This window comes from Hypomesus nipponensis, chromosome 18, assembly GCF_054491055.1.
Source record: "Hypomesus nipponensis isolate SF chromosome 18, ASM5449105v1, whole genome shotgun sequence".
NCBI classification, from domain to species: Eukaryota; Metazoa; Chordata; class Actinopteri; order Osmeriformes; family Osmeridae; genus Hypomesus; species Hypomesus nipponensis.
In genome coordinates this window covers 7,384,752-7,402,823 of record NC_140378.1, presented here as the reverse complement: position 1 = coordinate 7,402,823, position 18,072 = coordinate 7,384,752, and the positions used below count along the sequence as shown (strand labels likewise).

At 48.0% G+C, this 18,072-nt stretch overlaps 1 protein-coding gene across 1 annotated transcript; it reads left to right on the top strand.

The window, feature by feature from the left end:
* The first annotated feature begins 2,011 nt into the window (after nucleotides 1–2,011).
* mical1 (microtubule associated monooxygenase, calponin and LIM domain containing 1) lies at nucleotides 2,012–18,072 on the top strand. The gene is given in 26 exon segments (XM_084680810.1): nucleotides 2,012–2,521; nucleotides 2,937–3,057; nucleotides 6,150–6,443; nucleotides 6,582–6,789; nucleotides 7,188–7,295; nucleotides 7,466–7,561; nucleotides 7,908–8,063; nucleotides 8,319–8,419; nucleotides 9,028–9,285; nucleotides 9,439–9,554; nucleotides 9,648–9,774; nucleotides 10,162–10,246; nucleotides 10,449–10,593; nucleotides 10,823–11,019; nucleotides 12,239–12,345; nucleotides 12,747–12,803; nucleotides 13,000–13,237; nucleotides 13,889–13,959; nucleotides 14,309–14,662; nucleotides 14,665–15,091; nucleotides 15,282–15,397; nucleotides 15,499–15,612; nucleotides 15,776–15,869; nucleotides 16,182–16,275; nucleotides 16,595–16,668; nucleotides 16,774–18,072. Coding segments are annotated over 24 exon segments (3,801 nt in total). The 5' UTR covers nucleotides 2,012–2,521; nucleotides 2,937–3,057; nucleotides 6,150–6,185; the 3' UTR covers nucleotides 16,974–18,072.

Sequence of the window (18,072 nt, the reverse complement as noted above, 5' to 3'; positions counted from 1 at the left end):
ATATGTCACTCGTCAGGAGTGTCTCTTAAGGGGACACATGGTCTTTGTAGAGGGAAAAGGAACAGACTCCTCATATCTCTCTCTTAAAATGTATCGTCTTCTATGGGCAAAACGTCTTCCAATTGATACCTGTGCACTCCTTGAGAAGCCTGTAAGGGACTAAGTGATGGCCTCTTTACTAATGTTTTGGTTTAAGAATAATTTATCAAACCTGGATTAACTGGAATATTTTGGCATTGAGGCTTTCAGGTAAACAATTGTCATGAACCACTTTTGTTATGCTTTTTGGCAGTTTTTCACTTTGCATGTTACGGTACTGACTGCTGTGTGGAGCATGCAATACAGAGAGAACTCCAGTAAGATATTTCTCTCAGGCATCTTTATGTACAGAGGAAGGGGATAGAAAGAGGGGTCTGTTTATTCCCTTTGTATTTACATTTTTGTCCAGAAGAATGGCTGCTGGTGAGTCTTCTCTCAGAACATTGACCAGAATCAATCCTGCTGTAGCGTTTTGTGCCAATGACAACTCGTTTTATACTCTCTTCTATTGTGGGAAAGTGTATTTTTGTTACTCTGAACTTTTACATTATAAATAAAGTTCAAGGAGAACAAACCCTGGAATTCTTCTCCAAAGCAAATCCATCCTGTTTTTGCAAGTCATTTACCTATGTAACAGCTTACATCAACCATGACATACAATTCATGTCTATATTGTTTTTCAAGCATTCTGATTGAAATCCATTGATTGTTCGGCCAGGGTCTCTGTGTCAACGTCAGAGAAGCTGAAAGCTGAACTATGTCTCACTCCTGAGATTATGTGGTTTACTTCAGTGATGAGTGATGTATGGAGAAAATACTGATGGAAAACTATTGAAATTTGCAATATTGGACACACTGTGTAAATATCCAAAATACTACAATTGTTTGTATAGTATCATGTTTGTAATTTATTCATTTTTGAAAGATCCTACTGGTTTACCCATTTTCAGCATCCTTTTGCCTTTTCCTCTCACCATGGGGGGTAGGGCCTGTCACAAGTATGTTTGTTTTGGATGAACACATCATTGTTGCTAGCTATTTAATTTAGCTCTACCATCATCTTTTAACCCAGTTGTACAACATGAGTCAAGGGTTTAGATAACTACCTGAATGTCCTACTTTGGTTTCTTTCATTTTTCCTTCATACTGGATAAGGCCTACTTACAGTGTATACAGTCTGTATTTGTATCTCTGTCAGTAACCACATACTGTCAGTTCCACGTTTACATGTTGACATTTCCCACACCACTTACTGAGAGCATTGCTGTGGTACGTGACTCATCTGATACCAAGGGTTTTCTTTCATATCTGTAAAGCTGAAACATCACGGTACATATAACTACAAACATTAGATTAGTATCATGTATACGAGCCGTGTATTATGTACCTTCAAGTTCTCAAAGAGCATCTCTTTGATCATCCTCTAGAAATCAGATGTTGGCAGAGAGGAAGGAAATGGGCAGATTTCTCCTGGTGTGTTGTTGTGGACATGGGCTAGGCCAGGAACAGAAAGGCAGCAACCTTGTTTTGCCCTTGTCCATTACCGTCATCACATTGATCAGCAAAGATATGTCATCATTAGGGTTCTTTGGGTCTTTTTCCTCAGCCTATGCAGTTTTTGATCAGAATATTCCAATATAATCTTTTTTTACTGCACTCAATGAAAGACTTTGAGACAACAGTTTTGCTGTTGTCTAAATCCTACTGTAAATTGTTTAAATTTGAAATGAAAACGTTGGAATAAAGTTTGTACATTGCCAACTATAACCCTGCTGAAATTTTCTTAATGTGTCTTAAACAGTTTTTATATCAGGAGTACCTTTTTAAAAAGGCAGCATACAAAACATGTGTAAAACGGTAGTAGTGCAGGAACCGTTTCAGTGTGACTTTTAAAGCATTTAACTTTAATTATTCAAGACAGTGGACGTTAAAGTTTCCTCATCTGATTAACACCATTTCCGGGAAATAACTTGCGTCTCACATACAAATGAGTGGTCGGTTGTCTTTTTCTTACTGTCATCAATGTGTAGACAGACCTCTAAAACCAATTTCCCATTCCAACAACGACTGGCAGACATCAACATTAAAATGTGAAAATGCTGGAGATACGCCAACTACATTATTTATAATGTTTTCCATTCGGATTTCGACATCTACGGCAGGCTTCGGGTGTGGATGTATTCTACATCATGAACAAGAATGAGGTGGAAATAACTCTACCTGTATCCTTGGTGAAGTACCTCCATGAAACAATGTATGAATTCGGCCGTGAGTCATTGAGTATCACCGCAGTATATTTCTGAGAAGGAAACTTGACTTAAATTGTGTCTAGTACCCGGAAGAGAGACCACTTTATGTTGAGTCCGCTTGTCATGTGTGCTGGATGCAGGTGAGCGGACGCGCGGTTTCGGGAATTCCCAAAGACTAAACAAGGAAGATGCAGTCTGGAGTTATCGCATAATTTCAACACACTCTCTCCGAGGTAATGTATGCCTTGTTGAAATTAATCATTATTAAGTTTATAGTTTTAACAATTTGTCATTCCTAAGTCAAAGGCGCATCAGATATCGTGACATTGTCAATGCAATCACTGCTACTCAGTTTCGTTAACTTCATTTAAAAAGAGCCATGAATGATGATGAACCTCGTTGACATTAGGAATATATTGATTGTGCCATAAATACAGGTTACAATTTTGGAGGTTAGGTGTAATCGGTGAATGGAAGGGGGTTTTATAAAATAAACGACCCTAACATGGTGGCTGGACTGGTTACACAGTTTAGCTTTTATAACTCGTTCTCTCTCTCTCTCTCTCTCTCTCTCTCTCTCTCTCTCTCTCTCTCTCTCTCTCTCTCTCTCTCTTTCTTTTTCTTTCTCTTTCTCTTTTTTGTTGACAGTTTTGTGCCCGCCCCTTTCCTGGTGCTAATATCAGGTTTCTATGTGGTTCCACAGAAAGATCCAGCAGGTTGAAACACAGCTTCTGTGAAGCCTTTGTCCTCAGTCGGTTCGTGTGACCAGGTAAGTCAAAGCATCCATAGGCTACTACCTACACTCTACTGTCTACTTTGACTTATTTTCTGCCAACCAAACATAGAAAGAATCTTCTGCTCTAGTCAACCTGGCTTACGCATGTAGGAATGTATCTCACTCTAAAGATTCAAGATTCATGCTGAGACGTGACTCATTCCTAATGGTGGGTTTCAGCCTGTCGGATGATGCTCGGTATGTAGTTGTGAAGTAGTGGTCATAGTGTCAATTCACCAAGCCGCCCTCTGTCTTCCTGTGTTTCCCCCTTTTGCTCTTCTTGCACTTTTGTGGGCATACGATACATGCATGTGTGTCACACACACCTACTACTTATGATGCTGCAGAGTTTTGCAGCCAGTTTGTGTCAACCACGCAAGACATCTCAACAGACATTTTGGAGGTATTTGTTTGACTGCTGTTGCGTGCAGCCTTCACAAGATTAGACACTCAGAACGTAGAATGCTGAAGGCAACACATTTATCTGCTTGCAAAATTGTGTCCTGTTGCAGAAGCCACAAATAGTAAGCCTGAAACTTTATAAAGAAGTTGGTTGCCAGTTCAAAAGTTGTTTCACGTCATGTTTTGTGACAGACATTAATTCTGAACATTGGAAACACAACATAAAGATGAAATTGAGATTTTTTTGAATCCTATGTAATGCAATCTTAATAATCAGCAGTATTAATATTTGAGCTGAGCAAGATGAATTTAGCACGTACATGTTTGGGTGTTGGCGTTTCTCACTTTGTATTGCTGTATTTGCTCAATAGATAAGCAGACACTTGAACAGGCTTGTTGTTTCCAAATGACAGATGTGCTTAACGAGTGACTAGAAGTCATTATGTTCAGGGTTTCCTGCAGAAAATATGTTAGTTAAGGTGGTAGGGTGGGGTTTGCCATCAGACTGGGGGACGGGGGGGTTTACTTTGTGCAATAGACTAATGTGGAGGGGGGGGGGGCGATAGTTTGTGCGATAGACTAATGCATCCTGCAGAGAAGGGAGACTGGCGTTCTGGAATGGAAGAGAGAAAACAGGACAGAGTAACACGGCGGATATCGCTATACAAATTAAGATTTTGTATTTATTTTTGACAACGTTGTTAAGGTGGCAGGCCTGTGTTGCCGCCTTAACTGAAAAGTGCTGCGGGAAACCCTGGGTGTTCAACAGGTATCCAGTGGAGGAAGCTGTTAGTTGTAAACTAAGTAAAATAAGACATGGCTCGGCGGCTGGCCTATCATTGCAGGTTCCCAGTAGTTCCAGAATGGGGCTATTGCTGACTGTATCTGTACTTGGATTCCTGTCTGATGTTGTGAGCTTGTTCCCCTCCGTGTTGAATCCATAATTGCCATCGAGCCACCAGTGAGTTCCAGAGAACGCTTAGATGGGTGAACTGGGGGGGTAACCTGAATGCTGCTGGATGTATTGTTCAATCAGCTGGGAGACAGAGACACTGATCTGAGCTGCAGGGTGAAGCAGGCCACGGTGGACCCAGAAGAACAGAGAGTACGGCTTGCATGGGCGGTTTTAATGACCTTAATTAGATCTGTTGCAGTCTGTTGAGTCTGGGGGGTCACAGATAACTGCTTACGAGTGAACTCTTGAGGACAAACAGACTTATTAATGTACCACCTACGCCCATGCCGTTTTGTGGACCAACAGTGCGAGCTATAGAGCTGCTAGGTCGCAGCTAAATAAACCCAAAATGGTTATTGTTTAGGTACAGCAGTGTTTAGCTATAGTACTTCATTTAGTAGAAGTTCAGATGAAAAAGAGGCAGTACTTTTTTATCAAACTGAGACAGTTCTTATGTACTTTCAATAGACGTCCCTGAACAGCAGTTTTATTACAAAAAACCCCACATCTTTTCTATAAAAGCTCTGTAATATTAAGCTCAGTCTACTAGTAGGCTGTTTTTAGGCCCAGGTGAACAAAGTACACAGTGCTTAACAACCATGTGTTATCGCCAGGAAGTGATGCGTGAAGATTGGTACCAGGAAATGACTTGCCAACCACAGGAGGCCGTTTAACACTTCTTGTACTCTACACCACGGCACTGCTGAAGGACAGAGGATATACTGTGCAGTAATGGAACATGCTTTTTTGTTTTGTTTGGGAATTGCGCCACTTCCTGTCTCTTTATTGCAGATTGAATACAGTCTATTGAAACAATAAGATAAGAATAACTCCTAAGGGTACATCTGACTAATGCACACTTGAAATGAAGTGTGTTTAGTCCCTACTGTGTATCGCCTGAGGTGCCACTGTGTGTGCATGCTTCATGTTTTCACATTGACTATAAGCAAACCTTAACGCATGACTTGGCTAGTCCCAAATGCCAGCAATATGTGCATTATGGATATTAAGATTAAGCGTCTCTATTTAGTGTAATATGATGAGCTTCTCTCTTTCATCTGGGCTGGACAGACAGTGTTTGATAGATTTTTGCTTCCCATTGAGGTGATTGATGGTAGTGGGGGAGTGGCAATTACCACAGTATGAGAGATACTTAATTAAATAAAGTATTAATGTAACCACCTTGATATTACCTATAATTGATGAATGCTGATTTGGGAGTACATCATGGGACTTTATGTGAGGCCTGCTCTAAGGCTGATAGGAAGGCCTTTTGCATGATGTGGGGTGCCCCCACCCCCCTTTCGTTTATTTGTACTGAATGGAATGGATGGGGGCCTTTGGAGGTGTGAACAGGACGAGCTGGCACCGTGGATTATGGTTGCGTGACTCTGCTTGGATTTCACCATACTGAATTTGTCTTTAAAGTTTCCACTGAATCATGGGCAGTAAACATCCACACAGACCCAGTGTGACACACATACCTCACGAGAAGAGATTATTAGGTCAAGTGCCAATAAACACAGCAGACATGGAGCCTACGGGAATCACATGGGGAAGAGGGGGAGGCTACCAGTGACTAAGATCCAGGAGACCAGGAGGAGTCAGAGACTGACTCTGAGGAAATCCCCTAAATGTCACTTAGTCAGACACAAGAACCACCGATATATAAACTTCCAACTGCCAATCCACGCCAGATGATGTGACAGTGTTGTCTCCTCATTCACAGGGAGCTTCTAAACGTACGAGTAAGCCATAGTTCGTGATGGCGAACCAGGAACCCCCCAACCCCTCCTACACCGTCTTTGACCACTTTGTCCTAGCCCAGAGCTGTAAGGACGTGCAGCGCTACTTTGCAGAGCTGTGTCACCACCTAGAGCTGGACCCCCAGGACTATCAGACTTTCTACTCCAAGCTAAAGGAGAAGCTCAACTACTGGAAGGCCAAGGCCCTCTGGGTGAAACTGGATAAGAGAGCTGCTCATCCAGATTACCAGAACGGGAACGTTTGTGCTAAAAACAAGGTTTGTGTTCAGCGCCTCAGGACAGTGAGATGACTAGAGTGTTCAGCTGTTGAACTGTGAACTCGTCCTCATTCTTCACTTCATTAGCTGCGTCTTCTCTAGTTGATCTTCCCCTCCCTCTCTTCCTTCCTCTTCCAGTGCCTGGTTCTGGGCGCAGGGCCATGTGGGTTGAGGACAGCCATAGAGCTGGCTCTGCTGGGAGCTCAGGTGGTGGTCCTGGAGAAGAGGGAGTCGTTTGCCAGGAACAACGTGTTGCACCTGTGGCCCTACACCATCTGCGACCTTCGGGGCCTCAGCGCCAAAAAGTTCTACGGCAAATTCTGTACTGGTGCCCTAGATCACATCAGTGAGTGTTCCATTTGCCAATCTAAGCTATGCTTATACAGTACCATACTCTTAGAGAACTGCACGCTGTAGAATATACATTTACATTTAGCAGACGCTCTTATCCAGAGCGACTTACAGTAAGTACAGGGACATCTCCCCCCCTTGGGAAGCAAGTAGGGTGAAGTGCCTTGCCCAAGGACACAACGTCATTTAGCATGGCCGGGAATCGAACCAGCAACCTTTGGATTACTATCCCAATTATCTAACCGCTCAGCCACCCGACTCCCAATATACAGAGGCTGTCTTGATAATCCTCTCCTTCACCACAACATGTACATTCAAATAATGTTGCTCTACTATGTCCTTCCATGTGACAGTCCATATCCACAGCACATGTACGTGTGTCTGTCTCCCCAGGCATCCGTCAGCTGCAGCTGATCCTGCTGAAGGTGGCCCTGCTGCTGGGGGTGGAGGTTCACACTGGGGTGGAGTTCCGAGGCCTGCAGGAGCCCTCAGGGAACACAGGTAACACGCTCAGACCTCTTTCCGTCCCTCTTCTCATCGCTCTGGTTGGCCCCCTGTCCCCTCATGGTGTCAATTCACACACTGAACAGAGATGCTCAACTAAGAGGAGTCGTGCCGCTGCAGTGTTTTTGCCGGTTTAATGCTTTGTCCTGCGCCTGTCTCTTTGTCAGGCTGGACGGCCAAGCTGCACCCTGAGTCTCATCCTGCCGGAACCTTCCAGTTTGATGTCTTCATCTCTGCTGGAGGAGGACGCTACGTCCCTGATGGTTAGTACACACACACATATACACACACACACACACACATCATAAAATGGTATACTGCTGATGTAACACATACATATGATGTTAATATGTAATCATATTAAATTGCCTACCTGCAATGCTTTGGGGCTATCTTGTTGTTATTATCAGTGACCTATGCACTTTTTAAAGCTCTCTCTTGGAAGTCGCTTTGGATAAAAGCGTCTGCTAAATGAATACATGTAAATGTAATCATATTTACCATTCATCAAAACAAATGGGGTTTTACTGTTGCTGTACAACCGTGAATCTCGACTCCATTTCAGACCACCTAGAAGTAAGCCCTTCTGTTTTCTCTGTCCCCCACCAGGCTTCAAGAGGAAGGAGTTGAGAGGGAAGCTGGCCATCGGCATCACAGCCAACTTCATCAACAGACGCACGGCGGCCGAGGCCCAGGTGGCAGAGATCAGTGGTGTGGCCCGGATCTACAATCAGAAATTCTTCCAGGACCTACTCACAGAGACAGGTACCACTTTGCTATCTGGCTCCACAATGTCCGTGGTCTTTTCCCTGTTGTACGTCACCAAGACAGAACTTGCAGCATGTATTTTCATCTAATGGGTTTTTTCTTGTCTTTCTTCATTTCCTGTGTCGATATAAATCCTGAGGCAATCCATTTGACATGCTATGTTCTTTGAGTCTGTTCTTTAGCGATGTTTCACAATGTCTTGCTTTATTTCTCTCTCTCTCTCTCTCTCCCCCCCTCCCCGCCTTCTTCCAGGTATTGATCTAGAGAATATTGTCTACTATAAGGATGACACCCACTACTTTGTCATGACTGCCAAGAAGAACAGCCTGCTGAAGAAGGGCGTCATTAAGCAGGTAAGACCAGCAACCCAACACATACATCATCCAGGAAATACTGGCCTGCTGTCTCAGCATCTTTTCCCTCCAGGATCCACAGGAGGCGATGGGTACTAAACAACCCTGGTTAGCAGAGACTCTTCATATAACCGTGACCCTGTCGTTTATCTGGTGTCTGATCTCTGCCGTTGTAGGCCAGGATAGCTGACGTCTATTCGGTCTGTCACACACCAAGGGGCTTAGCCACTAGTCAAGTTGTTGTTGCTGGGAAGTGCGGTTTTGCCACATTCCTCACCATGTTATAGTACACCTGAACCTGCCCACTCACTACTGTCTGTAACACTAAGTTAAGTATTGGCTTAGTATTACAGAGCAACATGCAACTCAGGACTGAGCACACAGTTTAGCATTCCAATCTTGTTTTCTGTACAGGGAGAAGAGCGAGTGGCTTTGTTGTCAAAATTGACTTTAGGTCAATCTCAAGGTCACACCACACTTCCCCCTAGCTTGAGTGTTACAAGAGTGTACTGCTTGAGGCTTTATTCAAGTAATTGTGTGATCAGGACAAAGAGAACGGGCTTGCCGTCACTCAACCCCTCCCTTCCTCCTTGTTCTGTGTTTGCCAGGACTACAGTGACGCAGAGCAGCTTCTGGCCGCGTCCAACGTGGACTGTGAAGCCATGCTGCGTTATGCCCACGACGCGGCCCGCTTCTCCACAGGCTACCAGCTGCCTGATATGCAGTTTGCCCAGAACCACGCGGGCCGGCCCGACGTGGCCATGTTCGACTTCACCTGCATGCACCGCGCTGAGAACGCCTCCATTGTCCGGGAGAGGAGGGGCAAGAAGCTGCTGATTGGCCTGGTTGGAGACTGCCTGGTGGAGGTAGGTACTCGTCTATTGGTGGGGACGCTGGCTGGCTTCCTGGCTGTCTGGCTCAGAGTGGTGAATCACAAACGTCATATAAACTATTGACATTTCTCGTCATGTACATTTGCTTGCATGTTCACACCTGGATATGTGTGTGTGTGTCACCAGCCGTTCTGGCCCTTGGGGACAGGCATAGCCCGGGGCTTCCTGGCATCCTTCGACACAGCCTGGATGGTGAGGAGCTGGGGTCTGGGCAAAGCGCCCCTGGAAGTCCTGGCACAGCGGTCAGGTTCATACTCTATCCTCTTACTGCTGTTCTGCTGATGACTGCGCTGGTGACTCTGACTCTGAAGGATACCTTCCTTGTGAATCTACAGAGAGAGTGTCTACCAGCTCCTGTCCCAGACTACTCCAGAGAACACCTGTAAAAACTACAGTGCCTACAGCATCAACCCAACCACCCGCTACAATCAGATTAAGTTGACGTCCATACAGGTCAACCAGGTAAGCACATAGTACCTGGAACCACCAGCCTGCAGCCTCATCAACTGCCTTTCTGTTGAAACAATATCTGAAGGGAGGAGACTATTTAGGGTTTAAACTGAAAACACAATCACATCAGTGTTTTTAGTCAATAATACTTACTGACAGGCCATTCATTTATTGGCAGGAATTTGCTGCGCATATCAAGCGCTGAGTGGTAAGCAGGGACATTGTTTTTTGATGTCCTCACCAAGAGATTATTGATTTAAAGGCTTTGGAGAGTTTCCAGAAAATATTGGATCGATAAAAACTGCATCAGAACTAGCCGTCAACCTTTGCGTGGTAACAGAGCAGAGCTCACTGTGTCTGTGTACGACATTCACACAAACCTGTGGGTTCATCTCTAAGGTGAAACATCTGTACGACGTGGAAGACCCCTGTGAATCCAACCGCCCCAGCCAAAAGCAGAACAACAAGCCTCGCATGCGCAGAGGTGTGCTTCTTCAGTTTCATCCATCACCCATTTCCACCTCGACTCCACACCTGACACACATGCTGTTACCTGGAATATACTGAAGGAACGTCATGATATTCTACATGTTTCGTGTACTATGACTATAGTGATTCCCCTCTGCGACTAAAGGGCCCGCTCAACGACCGTGTGTCTGACCGTGTGCTTGTTTCTCCGGCTGCAGATTCAAAAGGTTTTGATGAGCTGCTGAAATGGTGTCAACAGCACACAGGCGGGTACCAGGGGGTGAAGGTGAAGGACCTGACTCAGTCCTGGAGGTCTGGCCTGGCTCTGTGTGCCCTCATACACAACTTTAGACCACACCTCATGTGAGTATCTGAGCTCCGGTCACCTGGCCCTAGCGCCACAGACCGTGACGCAACAACAGAGTTGATCAAGTACGAGCACGTTATCCTGGGTCTGGAGGCAGATTCACTTACAGTTGACATCGACGACAAGTTGAATGTGACTATCGGTCGCCTTTACCTCCTCCACAGCTCTCAAGCTGTCGAGATAGTATGAGCAAGCATCTGAACTGTCAGTACTCCTGTGCCCCAGTGACATGGCCTCGCTGGAGGAGTCCAACACCGTCCACAACAACCAGCTGGCCTTCAGCGTCCTGGAGAGCGAACTGGGCATTCCCCCCGTCATGTCTGCCAGCGACATGGCCACGCGCGGCCAGATAGACAAGCTGTCCATGGTGCTTTACCTCACCCAGGTCCGCAATGCCTTTTCCAAGAGAGCGCCCCCTAAAGGTGAGAATTATAGTTGACTAAACTGCTAATGTACAGGGAATACTGTATGTCCTCACTTTATCTTATTTATGTATTAAAATGATCATGTCACATTGTGCAGTTTTTACTATCCTATAACTCGGGCTCAAAAACATTAGAGATGTATGTTTTAGTCATTGTGGATAGGCTTATCTGTATTTCTTTGTGTACTGTATGGATATCATTCTGCTGAAACATTGTTTTGATCGTTGCTTATGAAAGCAATGCAGCTCAATCTAGCATAAGTCGGTCAGAGCACAGCATCAAATCACCTATTTATGAAAAGGATCAGGTGTCTCTCCCCCTCTCTGAAATGTGTTTGCTGTTGATAAGGGAAAGGGTTGGCACTGTCTCTTTAAAAGCATTACCCAGCATGCCCCTGATGTGAGTGGCTGGTGCTATGCTAATAGTCATCCCTGATTGGCTGTTGTGCTCCTGCTCACACCAAGCCAGGCAGCAGGCAGAGCAAACAGCTACGGCGAGGACATGGCTTATCAGACTAGGGCGGGCTCGCCTCGGAACGATCGAGCATTGCTGCTGTGACACAGGATTTCCCTGGGCTGTTTTTAGAAGGTATCCTCATCCGACGTGCGCTCTGTTGGGCGCGGGGCGGTCGGGGGCTGCTGGGTTCAGTGTAGATGTGATGTGGCGGGTGCCTGCAGCTGGCTGGAGCGAGGTGGGTGTGACATCCGCCGCTTGTCTGCCTGTGATGATGCTGCGTGGCTGGGCTCCGCTCTGCCGGAGAGACGCTGACAGCTGCGCTTCCAGCAGGAGGGAGCAGCCTGTCCCTCACAGGGGGGCTTGTCTGTCACCTTATCTGCAGATGAGGAGGGGGGGGGGGGGAGTTTTCTTAAGGATTGCTACTGCTGTTGCATGTTGGATGAAATTGCATCTGCTGAGGAGCTGTGCCCTTTCTCTAGAGGCTGGGTGGTAAAGAGGAAGATGTCAGTGGGGACTGAAGAGGACGAAAGAATTGATCCATCAGTAAATGAAACGCCGTGACTGACGCGGATACTTTCATACAAAAGAGGCTTAAATCGCAAATGCATTCAGTTATAGTTGCCTTTGTGCAAGAAGCGACCTGTCCTTTGACTTTGCGTCCATCAGACAGCGTCGAACGGCTGAGAGGAGAGTTAGTTTGGTGTGGACTCTGTCGCGCACTTGGTGACCATGTTTTTGGTCGTGTGTTTCTGTGTTGCAGAGCCACAGGCCCCACTGACAGCGTACAAAGCCAGTGCCTTCTCCCGGGCCCAGTCTGCAGTGTTCTTCCTCAACAAGCTGAAGCACAACTCCCTGCAGAGGCGCAAGGTGAGCTCAGAGACAGAAACGCCACAGAGTGTCACTGAGAGGACAGCAGTCCTCTGTTGACACATCTCAGGCATCGCTCCGTAACATCGAGGTGTTCAGAGATAAAGAGTTGTTGCCGGTGCGGCTGACAGTCACAGTAACCTCAAGTTCACATTTTATTAGCCAGCACCTGGAGCTTTTTTTTGTATTAGTGCTTGTGTTTTTATATAAAGTAGTGTGGAAAAGGTATCATCGTTCTATGGTCTAGCTTTGGCTTCTTTTTATCTTCCTCTCACTACAGTGATTGCTGAAGTCATTGAAGATAACAACTACCTCATTGTTGATTCAGAAGCCTTCTGTCATACTCTTTCATAATTGGATCCATGAACACGTCACATGACTGATCGTGTTCTTCTTCACAGGAGAAGCTGGCATCCAGGAGAGAAGCAAAGCAAAGAGAGATGGGAGATGAGGAGGATGTGAGTGTTGTGTTCAGGCCACACATTCTCCTCTGTGGTCTCTTGTGCTGCATTGACCTTTTTCTGTTGGGATTGTTGTTTTTAGTTTGGTGTCAGTGGATGACGCCACTGAACATAGGAGCACACAGTCCAAACCGTTTGTTTCTGTTACTGAGTGGTTTTAATGCTAATTCTCTTTCCTTCCCTTTCCCCTCAGCAAATATCCTCCCTCGCAGCCCCTGAGGTGAGTCCCAAGCCAGACCCGGACCCCGAGCCTGACCTGAGCTACAGCTCCCCGACAGGCAACTCTGAGGAGTGCTACTTCTGCGGTCAGAGGGTCTATGTGCTGGAGAGGATCAGCACTGAGGGCAAGTTCTTCCACCGGGGCTGCTTCACCTGCCATCAGTGTGGCACCACCCTGCGACTGGGGGGCTACACCTTCAGCCAGGACACGGGTGAGCACCGCTGCCCCGATGGAGGCTCTGTTGTGGAGCTCTCCCTTCATTTCATCACAACCCTCTTGTCCTCTAGTGAAGTGGGGTCTCTCTCCTACAAATGTCACAGACTTCCATGACTTGTGTCATGTACACTGTAGGAAGGACATTGAGTGAAGTACATGCAGAGAATGTTCTGGCTGGTATTTGCTAAACATGAGACTCTTGATTGTTACAAAAGGTGGACAGCTAACGTTGGCTGTCTGAGGATTTGTTGACTCATGGTCATTTCCCAGCATGAGTCACTAAAATAAGATAGAGGGCGGAGGTCTGCTTTCGGAGATTTTGAGACACATCATTATTTTGTTAGGTCATGTTTTCCCATCTCTGAAAAGCATACAACCTGCAGAATGTGTGAATTTCAACAGCTGTGCTACCTGTTGTGGTGTAAAGGTACTGTAGGTACTCAACGACGACAATACCATTTTCATGGCAAAAATGGAGCACAGTTTAATTTATTTAGCGGAGACATGCATAATGTATGAGAGTACCCTTTTTAAGGGGGTGGGGTGTCGTAGTCGAGACAGGAAAGAGACAGAGTTGTCAGCCATGCATCCTCACACGCACCGGTTCCAGACTGCAAGCTGTTGTTTTCTGTGACGTTCTCCTCAGGGAGGTTCTACTGTGAGCTGCACTCAGAGGATTTGGAGCTGGAAAGCATGACAGAACCCAGATCTTTACAGGTTGGTCACCGCAGAAACGAGAACACAACACAAGCTGCTGTTGCTTGAGCCCAGGTTGACCTCCAGTCTGGCGCTTGATGCATGGTAGTTCCTACTGTAGTCCCTCCGCATGCCCTGGTGAGCTAAGTGATCCAGTGAATGTTGTACACTCCCAGCGTGCATTATTTAGGGCTGTTTGAATGTACAGTGTTTACAATTGACTGGCTTATGGTACATTATACTTCCAAAGCAATTGTGGACGAGGAGTTGAAAAGCGTAATAGGTCACAGGGTCCTGCTTCATAACAATGCATTCTGCTCTGACTATCTTTTCTACAAAGTATTTCATTCCATTCCCCCCCCCCCCGCAGGATGGAGAGGAGGAGACTGAAGAGTATGGTGTCTCCGGTGAGGACGACGCTCATTCCTCAGATGACAACACCCTGGACTGTGGCCTCGCGGGCCCGCAGCCCGCTGAGGGCCAGAGGCAGCCCCGCCCAGCCGAGCCTGAGGAGGGGCCCCAGGAGCCCCAGCCACCCCCAGACCCTCCAGCCTGTCAGAGTGGACTCCAGCCTGGCGACGAGGACCACAGGGGCGCCGAGACGTCCCACCCGGTTCCAGCGCCTCGCCCCTCGCGCTACACCTCCCCCAGCCCTCAGCCCTCCCCTCCGGTGCCGAAACCTCGATCCATCCACCTGGCCACCCCCAGGGATCCCTCCTCTCCCCCGAGAGGCTCAGCCCTGCCCAGGAGAACAGGACCCCCGGGGCAGTGGAGGCCGCCTCCAGACCCAAGCAGTCCCTACGGAAGCTCCAGCTGAGCGCCGAGGAGAAGGACCAGCTGCTGAACCTGACCTACAGCCACGACTCCGACTCGGAGACCCCCGGGGGCTCCTCCTCCTGCTCCTCTTCCTCCGCCACAGCGGGGGGGCCCAGCCCCCCCAAGCCTGGCCGGCAGAGGGAGGACCACTGGAGCGGCAGCTGGGGACCAGGGGCGCAGGTCCGAGATCATAGAAACCGCCGCTGCTTTAGACGGAAAGAGGAGCCTGGAGGCCAGAACCAGCCAGCCAAGGTCCGATCCAAGTTCTCCCCCTGGAACCTCTCCTCCCCCAGGCTAGGCAGAGACCACAGACTCAGTGTCCTCAACATCCACCCAGGTAGGATGAGTAGATGAAACTCCTTTCATGCACGTGGGACAGACGTTATCCTCTTAAACAACCTCTTATTGAGACATACAGGACATCCAACTGGTCTCGGCTGTCGTGTCGGTCGTGATAATGCAATGTTAATGGCGCGAGATGTACTCCGGACCCAACTCGAATATTAACTGTTCGTCCGTCTCCATAGAAACTGCGGTTGAGTACGGCCACAAAGCGTCCGAGGAAGAGGGTGCTGATGGGGATGAGGACGAGGATGACGACGACATGTTTGAGAAAGATGACAGCGATTTGTTCGATGAGAAGGTATGGAATTGCTGTGCGACCGCTCAAACCCCGCATGCACGCACGCCACACACACACACACACACGCCAGCACACACACACACACACTCCTCTGTGTGCAGTTCCAGGCTGTCCCCTCGGACCCAGTGGAGGCCGGAAAGATGGAACTGATGAAGATGAGAACCCTGGAACGGCGGGCGAAGATATGCGAAATGCAGCGCTTCACCAAGGCCCAGGTCAGTGCACTGATCTCAGTCCAGTGATGAAAGCCCTTGGCCAGGTCCCTCGGTCCACCACGCCACCGCTCTCAGGCCGACCTCGCTTTGTGGCGTTGCCACACCCAAGGTAGGTTGGGGGTGCAAGTCTGACGGGCCTCTCTCCTCTCTGTCACCCCTCTAGTCTATCCAGAGGCGGCTGGAGGAGATCGAGGTGACCTTCAAGGAGCTGGAGGGGAAGGGGGTGGTCCTGGAGAGGGCTCTCAGAGGAGAAGCAGGTGAGAGGCTGAGTGGCCAGCGGTGTCACCCCCAGCTCACCACGATCCCTGACCGCGATCCCAGACACAACGAACGGGAATGGGCCTTCTGATGTCCCTGTGACGGCCCCACGAGACCTGGATTGAAGCGTTTCGTTTTTAATGAGGACATGGAACACAGACGAGCTAAAAGAAAATGCGTCGCCCTTCCGCACCATATCCCCCCTCGCTCCCTCCCCCTCCTCCGCCCTCTCGTTATGGCACACGCTGCCGGTGGCCCTCACACCCTGAGGGCTTTCTTCCCTGTCGTTCTCACCCTCTCTCTCCCCCCAGGCGGAGGTGGTTCTCCTGAGATGATCGAACAGTGGATCCAGCTGGTCCACGAGAAGAACGAGCTGGTCTCTGAGGAGTCAGACCTCATGGTGGCGTGAGTACAACCCCCTCTTCTGTGTGTGTGAGTGTGTGTGTGATAGAATATATCCTGATGCCAACTACGCTCCCCGCGCTGAACAGTGTGGTCATTGTCTGCCCCAGCCAACAATTGACTCTGTCTCTCTCACTGCATGAGCCAGTCCTTTGTTGGCCCGGTCCTCATGATGAAGCTGTGGTGTTCATCCTGCCTTCACATGACTGAGCGGGGTGTCTTCTCCGTGGGGCTTCAGTCGAGGCAGAGCACGCTGTCCTCCCAGAGGCGGGACCTGTCTGCTCTCGTTCACCTGGTGTCTGTCTCTCTGTCTCGCCCTCAGGTCCAGACAGTTGGAGCTGGAGGACAAACAGAGCATGTTGGAAATGGAGCTACGTAAACACATGGAGCTTAGTGGTATGTCCTCGCCTGTATCGTTAAGAGTGGTGTGTGTCTGTGTGAGGGAATCGTGTGTGTGCTTGTGAGTGGCTCTCTGATATTAATCGTGTGTGTGTGTGTCAGACTCTGAGAAAACGGCGGAGCAGCGAGCAGAGGAGGAGCGTGTCCTGCAGCAGATGATCGAGGTGGTGGACATGAGGGACTCTCTGGTGTCCTTCCTAGAGGAGAAGAGGCTGAAGGAACTGAGCGAGGAGCAGCACATCATCACCATCATGGAGGCCAAGAGACACTCCTCGCCTGGAGCCCAGGTGCACTGGGCGTGAGAGGCAGGCACTTGGACGCTTTCACACACACACACACACACACACACACATAGAGACAAGTATAATGGAGATGGATTTGCTGCTTACAAACTCGGGTGCCGTCCTCCATTTGCAAAGCCAAAGATGTATCGACTGTACATTTGCAAAAGATGCAAAGATGAGTTGTGCTCTCGGGGGAACGAGGGCCAAGGACCTGAGAGGCCCAAGTGAATTCCAGGATAACCGCTAGAGGAGGAGCTGGACTGGAGATCTGAAGCCTACTGAGTGGCTTCATCAAACCTGACAGCCTCACCTGCCAAACCTGGCCCGGCCGAGCGTCCAGCCGCCCGGAGACAGAGGGAGCCCCGCTGCTAGCTGCCCTCCCTCCCCTCACTGCAGCACACACACTGAGGAGAGGGAGCTGCAACCCAGCTCACTAAACTGGGACTTGAAGCCCAAAACGCAGCTCCTTTACACAGGTCGGACCGTGTTGTTAAAGTCTGTGTTTATTTGCTTGTCAGCTTGAACTAATGCAGACGCACAACAGCAATGTACATATCGCAGTTCCATGTTGAATATTTGTACACTGTATAAGATACTAGTATTATAGTGTCTTGGAATAATAATAATACTATTTAGATGACCTCATATAAGAAATATTTATATTGAATAACAAAGTTGTTTTTTTATTTGAATCTTTCTTTTCCTTTGTTGGCACTTTTTGTCGTTCACCATGTGCTTTGTGTTTGCGTGCATGTTAGATGGCTGTTGTCTCAGGGTTGACAAGCACTCTTCTAGTATTTGTCACAAAAGGGTGTTTCCTTCAACGGAAGGGTTTCAGCATATGGGGTGGTTTAGATGAGTTATGGCTTTGGGAAGATGTGGCACTGAAGAATAGAAAGGTGGTCTGTAGTGACAGGGTACTTGGAGTAGTGTGTTGGCCATGCATCATCCCTCATCTGCAGATATGTCATGTGTTGACAGTATAGCCCAGTACAAGATAGGCTGGGCCTTTGTTGTGAAAGAGGCCCAGCCTTATGTATCTGTTGTAAAATGCTGCCATCTTGTCCTGCCAGGACAGCACTTTCAAAGGATATAAAATAAAGAACGTGCACTTTCA